General features: G+C 47.5%; 1 protein-coding gene across 5 annotated transcripts in view; it reads left to right on the forward strand.

Moving 5' to 3' along the window:
- LOC106581531 (rho guanine nucleotide exchange factor TIAM1) overlaps positions 1-1,826 on the forward strand; it is a 228,651-nt gene extending 226,825 nt beyond the window's left edge. For all 5 annotated transcript variants that reach the window (XM_045704100.1, XM_045704104.1, XM_045704103.1 and 2 more), the window contains one exon: positions 104-1,826. In XM_045704100.1, the coding sequence (XP_045560056.1) occupies positions 104-705 (602 nt within the window). In that variant the 3' untranslated portion in view covers positions 706-1,826. The remainder of the gene's footprint in view (positions 1-103) is intronic.
- Positions 1,827-19,526: the final 17,700 nt, after the last annotated feature.

Genomic DNA, 19,526 nt, shown 5'->3' on the forward strand with positions numbered 1-19,526 from the left:
ATAAAGGTGAAATAAATCAAATAAAATAATTGATGTTGAAGCAAGGTTATATAATTAATTCGTCCCACTGAATCTCTGATGTGTGTCTGCCTTCCCTCTGCAGTGTCAGACCCGGCGAGGACCCTGGGCCGGAGGAAACTGGTGAGGAACCGTTTCACCATCGACACAGACATCGTCTTCGACGGCGAGCCGGACCAGGACTCCCCTCTGTCCCCACTGTCCCCTGAAGAGCCTGAGGAACAGGGACAAAAGGAAGGACAGGGACGGGGGGAGGTGCAGGCAGGGGATACAGACCGCTGGGTGGAGGAGCAGTTTGACCTGGAGCGCTACGAGGAGGAGCAGGAGGCGCAGCAGGAGACGCAGGTGAAAGGTGGAGGAGACGTTAAAGAGACAGACATCCTTAGTGACGATGACGATTTCTGCCAGTCTGTCGGAGGACCCTCCACTGAACCTCCATCCACCACAGACCTAGAGGGGCCTGTAGGGGCCCTGTCCTTGGGAGAAGAATGCAAAGAGGTGGGCCCTAAACACCTCCAGCCCCAGGGAGCCACGGGGACCACTACCCCAGGGATGAGGCTCTCCCACCTGGGGAAGCAGTGTCCTCTGGTTGGGGTGAGCGTGGATGACCAGGGGTCTAGGGGGGAGGCTAAGGACATCTGGGTACGCAGGGAGGACTGTCCTCCGGACTCATCAGAGCTAGACTAGAAGAGGAGAGAGAACTCTACAGACAGTGTGCCTCAGACAGAGAGCTTTACATGACACCTTTTTAGTGCACTTCTTTTGACCAGGTCCTATAGGGTATCCCATATGTCCCCTGGTAAAAAGTAGTGCACTATATAGGGAATAGGGTACATTTTGGGACACAGTTCATGGGCTTCAAGACAAGAGACGATGCAGTGAACTCAAGTCATTCATTCCCCATCCAACCATAATGCATGTATATAGACATGTATGGTATGTCTACTGAGAGTTCTCCTCCTTGCCAATGTGGTTGAATGTGTTGGTTTTTTGTAGTGTACAGATAGACTGGTGAACCTCGAACTGAAGCCCTCCAATGGGAGCAATACTGGAATACAAGGAGAGGAGAGCGGTCTTATCCAATCAACCAATGGTATAGCAACACGGGGGGCTCGTCCAATCGTGGTGACGTAGAGGCCAAGCTGTAAGAGACTGACACTGACTGTCTAACGGTACAATCATGGACCCTGATCAATGCTATTGATTGGCATGGTTTGCACATAGGGGTCGATTCCTGCGGTTACTATAGCTTCCTGCTTATTGTTGCCACGTGGGTATTTGTTGTGAACACATGAAGCCTTGTCTGAGAGAGAGAGACTTTGTATCATAGTAAAGGGCTGTATATTATTTAAATATCAAAATAATACTCAATGGTAGAGGACAGCCTAGTCAAGTCTTTAAGTCGCCTGTTTTCACAGTATTTTATCTACTCAGTTTCTCAATTTACTTCCATTGTTGTGCATATCATTTTGACCTCCTGTTTTGCAAACCGAAACCAGGCTCAATTTTTTTAGTTTTTTAGTTTTTGTCTTAAAACTATTTTGTTCGTTCTGTGATGACATAGAATAACAGATGTGTTTCATTAACCTCATCTTCACTCTTCACTCTTCACCCTTCACCCTTCACCCTTCACCCTTCACTCTTCACTCTCCACCCTTCACTCTTCACCCTTCACCCTTCACCCTTCACTCTTCACCCTTCACCCTTCACTCTTCACCCTTCACCCTTCACCCTTCACCATTCACCCTTCACCCTTCACCCTTCACCCTTCACTCTTCACCCTTCACTCTTCACCCTTCACCCTTCACTCTTCACCCTTCACCCTTCACTCTTCACCCTTCACCCTTCACTCTTCACCCTTCACTCTTCACCCTTCACCCTTCACTCTTCACCCTTCACTCTTCACCCTTCACCCTTCACCCTTCACTCTTCACCATTCACCCTTCACTCTTCACCCTTCACCCTTCACTCTTCACCCTTCACCCTTCACTCTTCACCCTTCACTCTTCACCCTTCACTCTTCACTTAAGGGATTTCAATTGTCTTTTAACAAAATCCTGTTTTACTTGAATTGTCATATTATTTTTGTTATTTTTTTTCTCTATATTTTTATTTTTTATTTTTTTTAACTTTCCGACCATTTTATCAACGTTTTACTGCTCTTCATTACACCTGTTGTGATTACTACACCCTGTCACCTTTTACGCTTACCTACACTGTTAGTGCACGTTCTTTGTTGTGGACAACTTGCACATACATTCATTACATTCAAATATTTTACTGGTTTTGTTGTTTCACCACCAATAATTCATTTTCAAAACCATGTTTTTTTAAATTTATTTGTTAAGTGAATTGGTGTTGATGATATTTTTTTGCCACCAAAACAGACAACCCCCACAAAAAATAACCTTCCTCAAATGCATTTAAAACTTGCTGGATGCAATCAAGATGGTGAAGATGTCTAAACTAGTGTAAAATGTTGAAAAGAAATCCTATAATAATACTAATAATACTTGTGAAACAACCCAGTGTGCTACTAAGACTACATTTGTATTACTCTGTATGTAAATATTACAATGTATTAATATCATATCAAATAAATTGGTTTCCTACTTATCATTTACAGCACTGTACTGTTGATTTCTGTCATGGTTTGGTTCACCCTCCGCCTCTAGTGGTAGCTATAGGACTGTGAAAGGTTGTAGAGAACCGTTTTGGCAAGAGACAGAGCGACATTTTGGTACAATATGCCCAGACAAGTCTGGGGGGGGGGGAAATGTGCAAATTCAGAGAAAATTCTTCCTCGAGGCGATCCTGGAAAGAGAGAGAAGATCACACTGTTTCAGAACAGCAGGTGAGAAGCAGAACAGGTGAAAAGTCTGACTTTCAAGACAGAGGGGAGGGAGAGGGACAGAGGGGAGGGACAGAGGAGAGGGACAGAGGAGAGGGAGGAAGGGAGGGACGGGGGGAGGGAGAGGAGGAGAGGGACAGGGGGGAGGAAGGGACAGGGGGGAGTAAGAGGGATAGTTGGGAGGAGAGCAGGGAGGTATAGAGCAGTGTATTTGCTTGGCCCTTGTCATGAAAACAAGGAGCAGCCGTGGTTTTTCCCCTCCCTGATTCCATCCCTCCCTGATTCCATCCCTCCCTGATTCCATCCCTCCCTGATTCCATCCCTCCCTGATTCCATCTCTCCCTGATTCCATCCCTCCCTGATTCCATCCCTCCCTGATTCCATCTCTCCCTGATTCCATCTCTCCCTGATTCCATCCCTCCCTGATTCCATCCCTCCCTGATTCCATCCCTCCCTGATTCCATCCCTCCCTGATTCCATCTCTCCCTGATTCCATCTCTCCCTGATTCCATCCCTCCCTGATTCCATCTCTCCCTGATTCCATCCCTCCCTGATTCCATCCCTCCCTGATTCCATCCCTCCCTGATTCCATCCCTCCCTGATTCCATCCCTCCCTGATTCCCATCCCTCCCTGATTCCATCCCTCCCTGATTCCATCCCTCCCTGATTCCATCCCTCCCTGATCCCATCCCTCCCTGATTCCATCCCTCCCTGATTCCATCCCTCCCTGATTCCATCCCTCCCTGATTCCATCCCTCCCTGATTCCATCCCTCCCTGATCCCATCCCTCCCTGATTCCATCCCTCCCTGATTCTATCCCTCCCTGATTCCATCCCTCCCTGATTCCATCCCTCCCTGATCCCATCCCTCCCTGATTCCATCCCTCCCTGATCCCATCCCTCCCTGATTCCATCCCTCCCTGATTCCATCCCTCCCTGATTCCATCCCTCCCTGATTCCATCCCTCCCTGATCCCATCCCTCCCTGATCCCATCTCTCCCTGATCCCATCCCTCCCTGATTCCATCCCTCCCTGATTCCATCCCTCCCTGATCCCATCTCTCCCTGATCCCATCTCTCCCTGATTCCACCCCTCCCTGATCCCACCCCTCTCTGTCAGTCTGCTCTGGTCTGTAACCACTAACAGGACACAACAGGGCTGTCTGGCTGAAGATGTACTGGTGTTTTCCTAGGATAAAAACATGTCATTAACCCAACATATTAAACCCAACCTATCCCATGTCCTCCCCTCCCATATTTGTGTCCTTGTGAAGACAAGGTTCCGTCCCTAATGGCACCCTGTTCTCTGAGTCTATATAGTGCACAACTTTTGAATCAGAGCCCTACAAGTGTACTTTAATAGGGAATAGGCTGCCATTTGGAACACAACTCTTATCTTGGCAGAGGAGTGAGTCTGCTGGAGATGTTGTCTCTGACAGTCACCCTGGCTGACCAGCATCAGCACCCTGTCACACACACACACACACACACACACATAAACACACCCTGTCACTCACACACACACACACACACACACACACAAACACACCCTGTCACTCACACACACACACACACACACACACACACACACACACACACACACACACACACACATAAACACACCCTGTCACACACACACACACACACACACACACATAAACACAACCTGTCACTCACTTAACACACCCAACTAACGCGGCTGATAGGTGGCTTGATGGAGTCTGTCACCATCTCTCCCTCTGATCTCTGGAACAGGGGTAATTGACAGGGTGTGTGTGTGTGTGTGTGTGTGTGTGTGTGTGTGTGTGTGTGTGTGTGTGTGTGTGTGTGTGTGTGTGTGTGTGTGTGTGTGTGTGTGTGTGTGTCCACACACAGTGCAGTGGAAGAGATGAGAGAACAGAGGGGGAACACAAGGCTCCATTACTGCAGCGCTACATTCTAAAGTGTTGTTGTTGGCCTGGGCTGCAGCTGGAGTCACCATGACGACACCCTGTTTACGGGTCAGTCCCTCCTGTTGATTGAAGCCATCAGAGCCTGAGTGGAGCGCGAGACCTGGAGGAACGGGCTTTAATGAGAGGTGACTGATGAGGAGAGACCTTTAATGAGGAGAGACCATCTGAATCTGGAAGACTAGCATTTATGTAGGTCATGTCCCAAATGTGACCCACTTTCACTTTAAAATGTGTAGCTATAGTACTTTGAGTGAATTATTTTGTGTCGTTTCTGTGCTTTCATATAGGATGTGGAAGGAATGGGAGGATGTGGAAGGAATGGGAGGATGCGGAGGGAATGGGAGGATGCGGAGGGAATGGGAGGATGTGGAAGGAATGGGAGGATGTGGAAGGAATGGGAGGATGCGGAAGGAATGGGAGGATGTGAAGGGAATGGGAGGATGCGGAGGGAATGGGAGGATGTGGAAGGAATGGGAGGATGTGGAAGGAATGGGAGGATGTGAAGGGAATGGGAGGATGCGGAGGGAATGGGAGGATGCGGAAGGAATGGGAGGATGTGGAAGGAATGGGAGGATGCGGAGGGAATGGGAGGATGCGGAGGGAATGGGAGGATGTGGAAGGAATGGGAGGATGTGGAAGGAATGGGAGGATGCGGAGGGAATGGGAGGATGTGGAAGGAATGGGAGGATGTGAAGGGAATGGGAGGATGCGGAGGGAATGGGAGGATGCGGAGGGAATGGGAGGATGTGGAAGGAATGGGAGGATGTGGAAGGAATGGGAGGATGCGGAGGGAATGGGAGGATGCGGAAGGAATGGGAGGATGTGGAGGGAATGGGAGGATGTGTAGGGAATGGGAGGATGTGGAAGGAATGGGAGGATGTGGAAGGAATGGGAGGATGCGGAGGGAATGGGAGGATGTGGAAGGAATGGGAGGATGTGGAAGGAATGGGAGGATGTGTAGGGAATGGGAGGATGTGTAGGGAATGGGAGGATGTGTAGGGAATGGGAGGATGTGGAAGGAATGGGAGGATGCGGAGGGAATGGGAGGATGTGGCGGGAATGGGAGGATGTGGAAGGAATGGGAGGATGTGGCGGGAATGGGAGGATGTGGAAGGAATGGGAGGATGTGTAGGGAATGGGAGGATGTGTAGGGAATGGGAGGATGTGGAAGGAATGGGAGGATGCGGAGGGAATGGGAGGATGTGGAAGGAATGGGAGGATGTGGCGGGAATGGGAGGATGTGGAAGGAATGGGAGGATGTGGCGGGAATGGGAGGATGTGGAAGGAATGGGAGGATGTGTAGGGAATGGGAGGATGTGTAGGGAATGGGAGGATGCGGAGGGAATGGGAGGATGCGGAAGAAATGGGAGGATGTGGAAGGAATGGGAGGATGTGTAGGGAATGGGAGGATGCGGAGGGAATGGGAGGATGCGGAGGGAATGGGAGGATGCGGAGGGAATGGGAGGATGCGGAAGGAATGGGAGGATGTGTAGGGAATGGGAGGATGCGGAGGGAATGAGAGGATGCGGAGGGAATGGGAGGATGCGGAGGGAATGGGAGGATGCGGAGGGAATGGGAGGATGCGGAAGGAATGGGAGGATGCGGAGGGAATGGGAGGATGCGGAAGGAATGGGAGGATGCGGAGGGAATGGGAGGATGCGGAAGGAATGGGAGGATGCGGAGGGAATGGGAGGATGCGGAAGGAATGGGAGGATGCGGAGGGAATGGGAAGATATGGGAAGATGTGGAGGGAATGGAAGAGGGCTACTATAAAAGATTATGGAGGGAGGGGGTAGGGGGGAGAGAGGAGAGGGAGGGAGGAGAGGCAGGGGGAGGAGAGAGATGCCGGGGAGGAGAGATGAGAGAGGAGGGAGGAGAGGCAGGGGGAGGAGAGAGATGCCGGGGAGGAGAGATGAGGGAGGAGATGCAGAGGGAGGAGAGTCAAGGGGGAGGGGGGAGGAGAGAGGAGGGAGGGAAACTAGATTTAAACAATCTTTGATGAAAATACACTCCAGGAGTTATGTTTAGATGATTGTTAACTTAATCTCTGCTGCCATACTGCAAGCTGTACCGATGCATCAAGTCTGACACCAACAGGCCACACGGACTATTTCATTTGACCTTGACCCTCTCTCTGACCCAGTCTGTAATATCTACATGTTTCAAGCAAACCACCATAGTCCCCTGTGCCTAAGAACGCCAAGGTAACCTGTCTAAATGATTATCGCCCTGTAGCATTCACATCTGTAGCCATGAAATGCTTTTAAAAGCTGGTCATGGCTCACATCAACCCAATCATCCCAGAAACCCTGGACCTACTCCACTTCACATACCGCCCCAACAGATCCACAGATGACGCACTCTCTATCGCACGCCACACTTCCATTTCCCACCTGGACAAAAGGAACACCTACGTGAGAATGCTATTCATTTACTACAGTTCAGTGTTCTTAACCATAGAGCCCTCCCAAGCTCATCACTAAGCTCAGGACACTGGGACTGAAAACCTCCCTCTGCAACTGGATCCTGGACTTCCTGACGGGCCGCCCCGAGGTGGTGAAGGTAGGCAACAACACAACCGTCACACTAAACCTCAACACGGGTGCCCCTCAGGGGTGCGTGCTCAGTCCCCTCCTGTACTCCATGTTCACCCACGGGTGCGTGGGCTCCAACACCATCATTAAGTTTGCCCACGACACGACGGTGGTAGGCCTGATCACCGACGGCGATGAGACAGCCTATAGGAGTTCGGCCCGAGACCTGGCAGTGTGATTCCAGGACAACAACCACAACGTCAGCAAGACAAACGTGCTTATGGTGAACTACAGGAAACGGAGGGCCGAACAAGCCCCCATTCCCATCAACGGAGCTGTATTGGAGCGGGTTGAGAGCTTCAAGTTCCTTAGTGTCTACATCTCTAAGGATCTATCATGGTCCAAACACACCAACACAGTCGTGAAGAAGGCACGACAACGCCTCTTCCCCCTCAGGAGGCTGAAAAGATTTGGCATGGGTCCTCAGAGCCTTAAAAAGTTCTACAGCTGCACCATCGAGAGCATCTTGACTGGCTGCATCACCGCTTGGTATGGCAACTGCTCAGCATTCAACCGCAAGGCACTACAGAGGCCAGGGTAGTGTGTACATCCCAGTACATCATTGGGGCCGAACTCCCTGCCATCCAGAACCTCTATACCCGGCGGTGTCAGAGGAAGGCCCTAAAAATTGTCAAAGACACCAGCCACCCAAGTCAAGGACTGTTCTCTCTGCTACCGCACTGCAAGCGGTACTGGAGTGCCAAGTCTGTGACCAAAAAGGCACTCCCAACCCAGTTCATCACATGGCTACCCGGACTATTTACATTGACCTCCTTTATTAATTATTTATTTATCTTAATTGTTTAGCACTGATTCTCTTGCACTGGCTCTATGAACACTCACTGGACTTTTCCCTATCCACATGTACATCCTCAACTACCTCGTACCCCTGCACGTTGACTCTGTACAGGTACTGGTACTCCCTGTATATAGGCTCGGTACTGGTACTTCCTGTATATAGGCTCAGTACTGGTACTTCCTGTATATAGGCTCAGTACTGGTACTTCCTGTATATAGGCTCAGCACTGGTACTCCCTGTATATAGGCTCAGTACTGGTACTCCCTGTATATAGGCTCGGTACTGGTACTCCCTGTATATAGGCTCGGTACTGGTACTCCCTGTATATAGGCTCGGTACTGGTACTCCCTGTATATAGGCTCAGTACTGGTACTCCCTGTATATAGGCTCGGTACTGGTACTCCTTGTATATAGATAGGCTCAGTACTGGTACTCCCTGTATATAGGCTCAGTACTGGTACTTCCTGTATATAGGCTCGGTACTGGTACTCCCTGTATATAGGCTCGGTACTGGTACTCCCTGTATATAGGCTCGGTACTGGTACTCCCTGTATATAGGCTCAGTACTGGTACTCCCTGTATATAGGCTCAGTACTGGTACTCCCTGTATATAGGCTCAGTACTGGTACTTCCTGTATATAGGCTCAGTACTGGTACTCCCTGTATATAGGTTCAGTACTGGTACTTCCTGTATATAGGCTCAGTACTGGTACTCCCTGTATATAGGCTCAGTACTGGTACTTCCTGTATATAGGCTCAGTACTGGTACTCCCTGTATATAGGCTCAGTACTGGTACTCCCTGTATATAGGCTCGGTACTGGTACTTCCTGTATATAGGCTCAGTACTGGTACTCCCTGTATATAGGCTCGGTACTGGTACTCCCTGTATATAGGCTCAGTACTGGTACTCCCTGTATATAGGCTCGGTACTGGTACTCCCTGTATATAGGCTCGGTACTGGTACTCCCTGTATATAGGCTCAGTACTGGTACTTCCTGTATATAGGCTCGGTACTGGTACTCCTTGTATATAGATAGGGTCGGTACTGGTACTCCTTGTATATAGATAGGCTCGGTACTGGTACTCCCTGTATATAGGCTCAGTACTGGTACTTCCTGTATATAGGCTCGGTACTGGTACTCCCTGTATATAGGCTCAGTACTGGTACTCCCTGTATATAGGCTCAGTACTGGTACTTCCTGTATATAGGCTCAGTACTGGTACTCCCTGTATATAGGCTCAGTACTGGTACTCCCTGTATATAGGCTCAGTACTGGTACTCCCTGTATATAGGCTCAGTACTTGTACTTCCTGTATATAGGCTCGGTACTGGTACTCCCTGTATATAGGCTCGGTACTGGTACTCCCTGTATATAGGCTCAGTACTGGTACTCCCTGTATATAGGCTCAGTACTGGTACTCCCTGTATATAGGCTCGGTACTGGTACTCCCTGTATATAGGCTCGGTACTGGTACTCCCTGTATATAGGCTCGGTACTGGTACTCCTTGTATATAGATAGGCTCGGTACTGGTACTCCCTGTATATAGGCTCGGTACTGGTACTTCCTGTATATAGGCTCAGTACTGGTACTCCCTGTATATAGGCTCAGTACTGGTACTCCCTGTATATAGGCTCAGTACTGGTACTTCCTGTATATAGGCTCGGTACTGGTACTCCTTGTATATAGATAGGCTCGGTACTGGTACTCCTCGGTACTGGTACTACCTGTATATAGGCTCAGTACTGGTACTTCCTGTATATAGGCTCGGTACTGGTACTCCCTGTATATAGGCTCAGTACTGGTACTCCCTGTATATAGGCTCAGTACTGGTACTTCCTGTATATAGGCTCGGTACTGGTACTCCCTGTATATAGGCTCAGTACTGGTACTTCCTGTATATAGGCTCAGTACTGGTACTCCCTGTATATAGGCTCAGTACTGGTACTCCCTGTATATAGGCTCGGTACTGGTACTCCTTGTATATAGATAGGCTCACTACTGGTACTCCCTGTATATAGGCTCAGTACTGGTACTTACTGTATATAGGCTCGGTACTGGTACTCCCTGTATATAGGCTCGGTACTGGTACTCCCTGTATATAGGCTCGGTACTGGTACTCCCTGTATATAGGCTCAGTACTGGTACTCCCTGTATATAGGCTCAGTACTGGTACTACCTGTATATAGGCTCAGTACTGGTACTTCCTGTATATAGGCTCAGTACTGGTACTCCCTGTATATAGGCTCGGTACTGGTACTCCCTGTATATAGGCTCGGTACTGGTACTTCCTGTATATAGGCTCAGTACTGGTACTCCCTGTATATAGGCTCAGTACTGGTACTCCCTGTATATAGGCTCAGTACTGGTACTTCCTGTATATAGGCTCAGTACTGGTACTCCCTGTATATAGGCTCAGTACTGGTACTCCCTGTATATAGGCTCAGTACTGGTACTCCCTGTATATAGGCTCAGTACTGGTACTCCCTGTATATAGGCTCGGTACTGGTACTTCCTGTATATAGGCTCAGTACTGGTACTCCCTGTATATAGGCTCAGTACTGGTACTCCCTGTATATAGGCTCAGTACTGGTACTCCCTGTATATAGGCTCGGTACTGGTACTCCCTGTATATAGGCTCGGTACTGGTACTCCCTGTATATAGGCTCAGTACTGGTACTTCCTGTATATAGGCTCGGTACTGGTACTCCTTGTATATAGATAGGCTCGGTACTGGTACTCCTTGTATATAGATAGGCTTGGTACTGGTACTCCCTGTATATAGGCTCAGTACTGGTACTTCCTGTATATAGGCTCGGTACTGGTACTCCCTGTATATAGGCTCAGTACTGGTACTCCCTGTATATAGGCTCAGTACTGGTACTCCCTGTATATAGGCTCAGTACTGGTACTTCCTGTATATAGGCTCGGTACTGGTACTCCCTGTATATAGGCTCAGTACTGGTACTCCCTGTATATAGGCTCAGTACTGGTACTCCCTGTATATAGGCTCAATACTGGTACTCCCTGTATATAGGCTCGGTACTGGTACTCCCTGTATATAGGCTCGGTACTGGTACTCCTTGTATATAGATAGGCTCGGTACTGGTACTCCCTGTATGTAGGCTCGGTACTGGTACTTCCTGTATATAGGCTCAGTACTGGTACTCCCTGTATATAGGCTCAGTACTGGTACTTCCTGTATATAGGCTCAGTACTGGTACTCCCTGTATATAGGCTCAGTACTGGTACTCCCTGTATATAGGCTCAGTACTGGTACTCCCTGTATATAGGCTCAGTACTGGTACTCCCTGTATATAGGCTCCGTACTGGTACTCCCTGTATATAGATAGGCTCACTACTGGTACTCCCTGTATATAGGCTCAGTACTGGTACTTCCTGTATATAGGCTCAGTACTGGTACTCCCTGTATATAGGCTCAGTACTGGTACTCCCTGTATATAGGCTCGGTACTGGTACTCCCTGTATATAGGCTCCGTACTGGTACTCCCTGTATATAGGCTCGGTACTGGTACTCCCTGTATATAGGCTCAGTACTGGTACTTCCTGTATATAGGCTCGGTACTGGTACTTCCTGTATATAGGCTCGGTACTGGTACTCCCTGTATATAGGCTCGGTACTGGTACTCCCTGTATATAGGCTCCGTACTGGTACTCCCTGTATATAGATAGGCTCACTACTGGTACTCCCTGTATATAGGCTCAGTACTGGTACTTCCTGTATATAGGCTCAGTACTGGTACTCCCTGTATATAGGCTCGGTACTGGTACTCCCTGTATATAGGCTCGGTATTGGTACTCCTCGGTACTGGTACTCCCTGTATATAGGCTCGGTACTGGTACTCCCTGTATATAGGCTCAGTACTGGTACTTCCTGTATATAGGCTCGGTACTGGTACTTCCTGTATATAGGCTCGGTACTGGTACTCCCTGTATATAGGCTCGGTACTGGTACTCCCTGTATATAGGCTCGGTATTGGTACTCCTCGGTACTGGTACTCCCTGTATATAGGCTCAGTACTGGTACTTCCTGTATATAGGCTCCGTACTGGTACTTCCTGTATATAGGCTCGTTTTTGTTTTTATCGTGTTACTATTTCCTTTTTTATATATTTGTCTTACTTTTTAAACTTTGCACTGTTGGCTAGGGGCTCGTAAGTAAGTGTTTCACTGTAAAGTCTACACCTGTTGTATTCGGTGCACGTGACCATTAAAATCTACCTCTATCTCTCCAGTATCACTGCACATTGTAAATATGGTATTGGAACTGACTCTGTATTTAGCTTCCTACTTTCTCCTGTTCTTCATATTTCTTATTTTTATTTCTCGTGTGTTTTTATTCTACCTTATGAGACAAAGTTCATGTTTATAGGATGTGTACAACATTTGGCATTTGGCTCCACAAATAACTTGTAATACCATACACAAACAGCAGGTGGTAGTCAAAGTGTCCAGTTTCAGGGCTGTGTCTGTCAAAACGTCAATACACCTGAAACCTCTTGTACATTATTTGATCTTCGACTTAGTACCTAACTCATTTCTGCTCTGATATAATCCTGGTTCATTTTAATCTCTCCAGCCACCCAAGCCATGGACTATTCTCTCTGCTTTCGTACGGCAGGCGGTACCGGTACCATCGAGTCTGACACCAACAGGCTCTTGAACTGCTTACTTACTTACTTCTTGTGTTCTTCTTATTTTTTGTGTGTTTTTTCTAGTATTACATTGTTATTGATTATCACTTTGTTGGGTTTTGAGTTTTGCAAGAAAGGCATTTCACTGTACTTGTGTATGTGACATTAAAACTTTAAACTAATCCTTTTGCCCTTTCCCACCTGGACAAAAGGAACACCTATGTGAGAATCCTATTCATTGACTAGAGCTCAGCGCTCAACACCACAACACCACAACACCGTAGGACCCTGGGACTAAATAACTCCCTCTGCAACTGGATCCTAGACTTCCTGACGGGCCACCACCAGGTGGTAAGGGTAGGTAACAACACATCTGCCACGCTGATCCTCAACATGCTCAGTCCCTTCCTGTACTCTCTTTTCACCCATGACTGCATGGCCAGGCACAACTCCAACACCATTATTAAGTTTAAAAGGAGGGCCGAGCACGCCCCCATTCTCATCACCGGGGCTGTAGTGGAGCAGGTTGAGAACTTCAAGTTCCTTGGTGACCACATTACAAACAAACTATCATGGTCCAAACATACCAAGACAGTCATGAAGAGGGCACAACACCTATTCCCCCTCAGGAGACTGAAAAGATTTGGCATGGGTCCTCAGATCCTCAAAAAGTACTACAGCTGCACCATCGAGAGCATCCTGACTGGCTGCATCACCGCCTGGTATGGCAGCTCCTCAGCCTCCGACTGCAAGGCACTGCAGAGGGTAGTGCGTACGGCCCAGCACATAGCTGGGGCCAAGCTTCCTGCCATCCAGGACCTCTATACCAGGCGGTGTTAGAAGAAGGCCCTTAAAAATTGCCAAAGACTTTAGCCACCCCAATCATAGACTGTTCTCTCTGCTACCGCACGGCAAGCGGTACCGGAGTGCCAAGTCTTGGTCCAAAAGGCTTCTTAACAGCTTCTACCCTCAAGTCATAAGACTGCTGAACATCTAATCAAATGGCTACCCGGACAATTTGCATTTCGCTGTAAGGTCTGCACCTGTTGTATTCGGCGCATGTGACAAATGAAATTTGATTTAATTTGATTTGGTTCCACCACTCCTCATCCCCTTTTAATCAATTTTATAATCAATATAATATCCTGTCTAAAGCTCCACTCACGATGACACATACTCTAAAGCCTCTCAAGATATTTCAAACCTTAGAAAGGTCACATCCTTCCAAAGTTTAAGTTGGAAGCTGCTAGTGGGTTTTCAGTGGGTTTTCAGTGGGTTTTCAGATCAAAGTTTCCTAGAATTGTTGAAAGTTAAATATGAACCTTGAATGTTGATTAGCTGACAGCCGTGGTTTTAACCACACCTCCTCTGGCCTTTATTGGTTAAATAAATTGCTGTTTTGTTTTACTTAATCTTCAGAAAGGTTCATTTCTAGACTTTCGGTCAATGAAAGTGATGCTTAAATATGATCAGTTTATTGTGTCCTACAAGATCCCATTGTGTTGTCCAAAGAACATGAATAGTTAGCTATACACTTTAGCCTTCATGATATCATTAACGCGTGTAGCACGCGTGTGTATAGTTTCTGGTAGAGTTGGTGAAACTACCACGTACTAAACATGTACATGTACTAAATTATGTGAAAGGAAGAGAAACTGTGAATGACTCTTTGCTGTTTTGTTTTTAACACCTGATTCCTTTGGTCATGGCAGTTTGAGTCAGGCAGTCTGTTCTCTGTAGGAAGAGAGTGGGGGTGTGTTTACCTTTGAAGGCCAGGTGACGATGATGTCAGACTGACCCAGCTGGTCCTACTGGTTTTTCAGTTTCTGTTCCTGTTTTCTCTCTCTCCTCCCTCCCCCCTCTCCTCCCCCCTCAGCCCCTCCCCCCTCCCCCTTCAGCCCCACTACTTTTCACCAGAGCCAGAGCTCTATGGGCCATGGTTAAAAGTAATGCACTATAAAGAGAACATTGTGCCATTTGTGAGGCAGGCTATGGCGATATCACACACGGTGTTACCCTTCCTTGAATAACTTCACATTCAAACGAGGAGGAAGAGGAGTGGTCTGTGAATCTCCCTAGTATTCATTTTCCTCTATCTAACAACTCTGCTCCTATAGGAAAGTATTGTCAGCTGATACAGAGCCAACATTTTCTGAATTTGTCAGATTACAGTTTAAAACCCCAAATTGTCACAATATTATATGGTCAAATGTCAATCTTTAGTCAATGCCTATATTAAATGTCAGTCTTTAGGCAATGTCTATCTTAAATGTCAATCCTTAGAGATACAGCTCTGTAGCAGACAGATAGCTATTAGGCTGGCAGCAGAATCAGTAGCAGCAGCATCAATAGCAGCAGCATCAGTAGCATCAGCATCAATAGTAGCAGCATCAGTAGTAGCAGCATCAATAGTAGCAGCATCAGTAGTAGCAGCATCAATAGTAGCAACATCCATAGCAGCAGCATCAATAGTAGCAGCATCCGTAGCAGCAGCATCAATAGTAGCAGCATCAGTAGTAGCAGCATCAATAGTAGCAGCATCAGTAGTATTATAAGTAGTAGCATCAGTAGCAGCATTAGTTGTACCGGCATCAGTAGTAGCAGCATTAGTAACAGCAGCATCAGTAGCATCAGTAGCAGCACCAGAAGTGGCAGCATCAGTAGCATCAGTAGTAGTAGCAACATCAGTAGCAGCATCAGTAGCAGCAGCATCAGCAGCATCAGCATCAGTAGGAGCAGCATCAGTAGTAACAGCATCAGTAGTAATAACATCAATAGTAACAGCATCAATAGAATCAGTGTCAGTAGCAGCAGCATCGGTAGCAGCAGCATCAGAAGTAGCAGCATCAATAGTAGCAGCATCAGTAGCAGCGGCATCAGCAGTGGAAGCATCAGTCACAGCAGTAGTAATAGCAACATCAGTAGCAGCAATATCAGTAGTAATAGCATCAGTAGTAGCAGCATCAGTAGTAGCAGCATCAGTAGCAGCGGCATCAGCAGTGGAAGCATCAGTCGCAGCAGCATCAATAGTAGCAGCATCAGTAGCAGCAGTAGTAGCAGCAACATCAATAACAGCATCAGCAGTAACAGCATCAGTAGTAACAGCATCAGTAGCATCAGCATCAGGAGCAGCATCAGTAGTAACATCAGCATCATCAGCATCAGTAGTAGCATAATCAGAAGTAGCAACATCAGTAGCAACATCAGTAGTAGCAGCATCAGAAGTAGCAGTGTCAATAGTAGCAGCATCAGTAGTAGCAGCAGCAGTAGCAGTAGATTCATTAATAGCAACATCAGTAGTAGCAGCATCAGTAGCAGCAGCATCAGTAGCAGCATCAGTAGTAGCAGCATTGGTAACAGCAGCATCAGTAGCAGCAGCATCAGTGGTAGCAGCATCAGTAGCAGTGGTGTCAGTAATGGACGCATCAGTAGCAGCATCAGTAGCATCAGCAGCAGCATCCATAGTAGCAACATCAGTAGCAGCATCCATAGTAGCAGCATCAGTAGCAACAGCATCAGTAGTAGCATCATCAGTAGTAGCAGCACCAGTAGCAGCAGCATCAGGAGCAGTGTCAGTAGCAGCAGCATCAGTAGCAGCATCAGTAGTAACAGCATCAGGAGCAGTGTCAGTAGCAGCAGCATCAGTAGCAGCATCAGTAGCATCATCAGTAGCAGCAGCATCAGGAGCAGCGTCAGTAGCAGCAGCATCAGTAGCAGCATCAGTAGCAGCACCATCAGTAGCAGCAGCATCAGGAGCAGTGTCAGTAGCAGCAGCATCAGTAGCATCATCAGTAGTAACAACATCAGTAGTAGCAGCATCAGTAGTACCAGCATCAGTAGCAGCAGCATCAGTAGTAGCACCATCAGTCGTAGCAGCATCAGTAGTAGCACCATCAGTCGTAGCAGCACCAGTAGCAGCACCATCAGTAGCAGCAGCATCAGTAGCAGCAGCATCAGTAGCAGCAGCATCAGTAGCAGCAGCATCAGTAGCAGCAGCATCAATAGTAGCAACATCAGTAGCAGCATCAGTAGTAGCAGCATCAGTAGTAGCAACATCAGTAGCAGCATCAGTAGTAGCAGCATCAGTAGTAGCAGCATCAGTAGTAGCAGCATCAGTAGCAGCAGCAGTGCCACCTGGCCTTGGAGCTAGTGTTACGTTAAAACTGATCCCTCTCAGGTATCTCCTCCTCCACACCTATCAACCTATCACAGTGTCCTTTACATGTCACATGTTCGCTGAAGAGGCACCTCAATACTTGTGATCAACGTTTATTTCAGCAGTATTTATATCGGTTAGTATGATTGAGATAACAATTTATGTTTGAAAAGAGAGATATACCTGTTCAAGACACTGAAGCATCAGTTGACAGTACAAGATCTGGTGGTGGTCTATATACACACACACACACACACACACACACACACACACACACACACACACACACACACACACACACACACACACACACTTCTGAAACAACTCAGTCTATTATCTATCTCGTTGCCTCATCACTATACCACTACCTATATGTAGATATCTACCTCAATTACCTCGTAGCCCTGCAAATTGACTTGGTACTGGTACTTCCTGTATATAGCCATGTTATTTTCTACTTCCTGTATATAGCCATGTTATTTTCTACTTCCTGTATATAGCCATGTTATTTTCTACTTCCTGTATATAGCCATGTTATTTTCTACTTCCTGTATATAGCCATGTTATTTACTACTTCCTGTATATAGCCATGTTATTTTCTACTCCCTGTATATAGCCATGTTATTTTCTACTTCCTGTATATAGCCATGTTATTTTCTACTTCCTGTATATAGCCATGCTATTTTCTACTTCCTGTATATAGCCATGCTATTTTCTACTTCCTGTACATAGCCATGTTGTATTTAATCCCTGTATATAATCCTTGTATACCATCAGATCTTGTACTGTAGTTATATTTAATCCCCAGAATATGGCAGAATATAAACAGTGTAGTTATTCACTCCGCAAGGCAATCAAACAAGCTAAACGTCAATATAGAGATAAAATGGAGTCGCAATTCAACGGCTCAAACATGTGAAGTATGTGGCAGGGACTACAGACAATCACGGACTACAAAAGGAAAACCCGCCACGTCGCCTAGACCGATGTCTTGCTTCCGGACAGGCTAAAACACATTCTTCGCACGCTTTGAGGGTAACACAGTGCCACCGACGCGGTCCGCTTCCAAGGACTGTGGGCTCTCCTTCTCCGTGGCCGACATGAGTAAAACATTTAAACGTGTTAACCCTCGCAAGGCTGCCGGCCCAGACGGCATCCCTAGCCGCGTCCTCAGAGCATGCGCAGACCAGCTGGCTGGTGTGTTTACAGGCATATTCAATCTCTCCCAATTCCCAGTCTGCTGTCCCCACATGCTTCAAGATGGCCACCATTGTTCCTGTACCCAAGAAAGGCAAAGGTAACTGAACTTAATGACTATCGCCCCGCAGCACTCACTTCTGGCATCATGAAGTGCTTTGAGAGACTAGTCAAGGATCATATCACCTCTACCTTACCTGCCACCCTAGACCCACTTCAATTTGCTTACCGCCCCAATAGATCCACAGATGATGCAATAACATCGGGTGCTGTAGATGTCTTGGAGTAGGTAAAGCTCTGCACACTGCCCTATCCCATCTGGACAAGAGGAATACCTATGTAAGAATGCTGTTTATTGACTATAGCTCAGCATTCAACACCATAGTACCCTCCAAGCTCATCATTAAGCTTGAGGCCCTGGGTCTGAACACCACACGGTGCAACTGGGTCCTGGACTTCCTGATGGGCCGCCCCCCAGGTGGTGAAGGTAGGAAACATCACCTCCACTCCGCTGATCTTCAACACTGGGGCTCCACAAGGGTGCGTTCTCAGCCCCCTCCTGTACTCCTTGTTCACCCATGACTGCGTGGCCAAGCACTCCTCCAACTCAATCATCAAGTTTGCAGCCGACCCAACAGTAGTAGGCTTGATTACCGATGATGATGAGACAGCCGCAACATCGCCTCTTCAACCTCAGGAGGCTAAAGAAATTTGGCTTGTCACCTAAAACCCTCACAAATTTTACAGATGCACAATTGAAAGCATCCTGTCGGGCTGTATCACTGCCTGGTACGGCAACTGCACTGCCCGCAACTACAAGGCTCTCCAGAGGGTGGTGCGGTCTGCCCATCGCTTCACCGGGGGCAAACTACCCCCCCCCCCCCCCCCCTCCCCCCTCCAGGACACCTACAGCACCCGATGTCACAGGATGGCCAAAAAGATTGTCAAGGACAGGACAATCACTAGCACATTAGAGGCTGCTGCCTAGAGGCATAGACTAGGAATCACTGGGCACTTTAAGGAATGGAACACCAGTCACTTTAATAATGTTTACATATTTGGCATTACTCATCTCATATGTATATACTGCATTCTATAGTATTCTACGGTATCTTAATCACTTAATAATGTTTACGTATCTTGCATTACTCATCTCATATGTATATGAGGCGGACTAGGTTGGACTAGTAACCGAAAGGTTGCAAGATCGAATCCCCGAGCTGACAAGGTACAAATCTGCCCCTGAACAAGACAGTTAACCCACTGTTCCCTGGTAGGCCGTCATTGAAAATAAGAATTTGTTCT

This window comes from Salmo salar, chromosome ssa20 (assembly GCF_905237065.1).
Source record: "Salmo salar chromosome ssa20, Ssal_v3.1, whole genome shotgun sequence".
In the NCBI taxonomy this organism is placed as follows: Eukaryota; Metazoa; Chordata; class Actinopteri; order Salmoniformes; family Salmonidae; genus Salmo; species Salmo salar.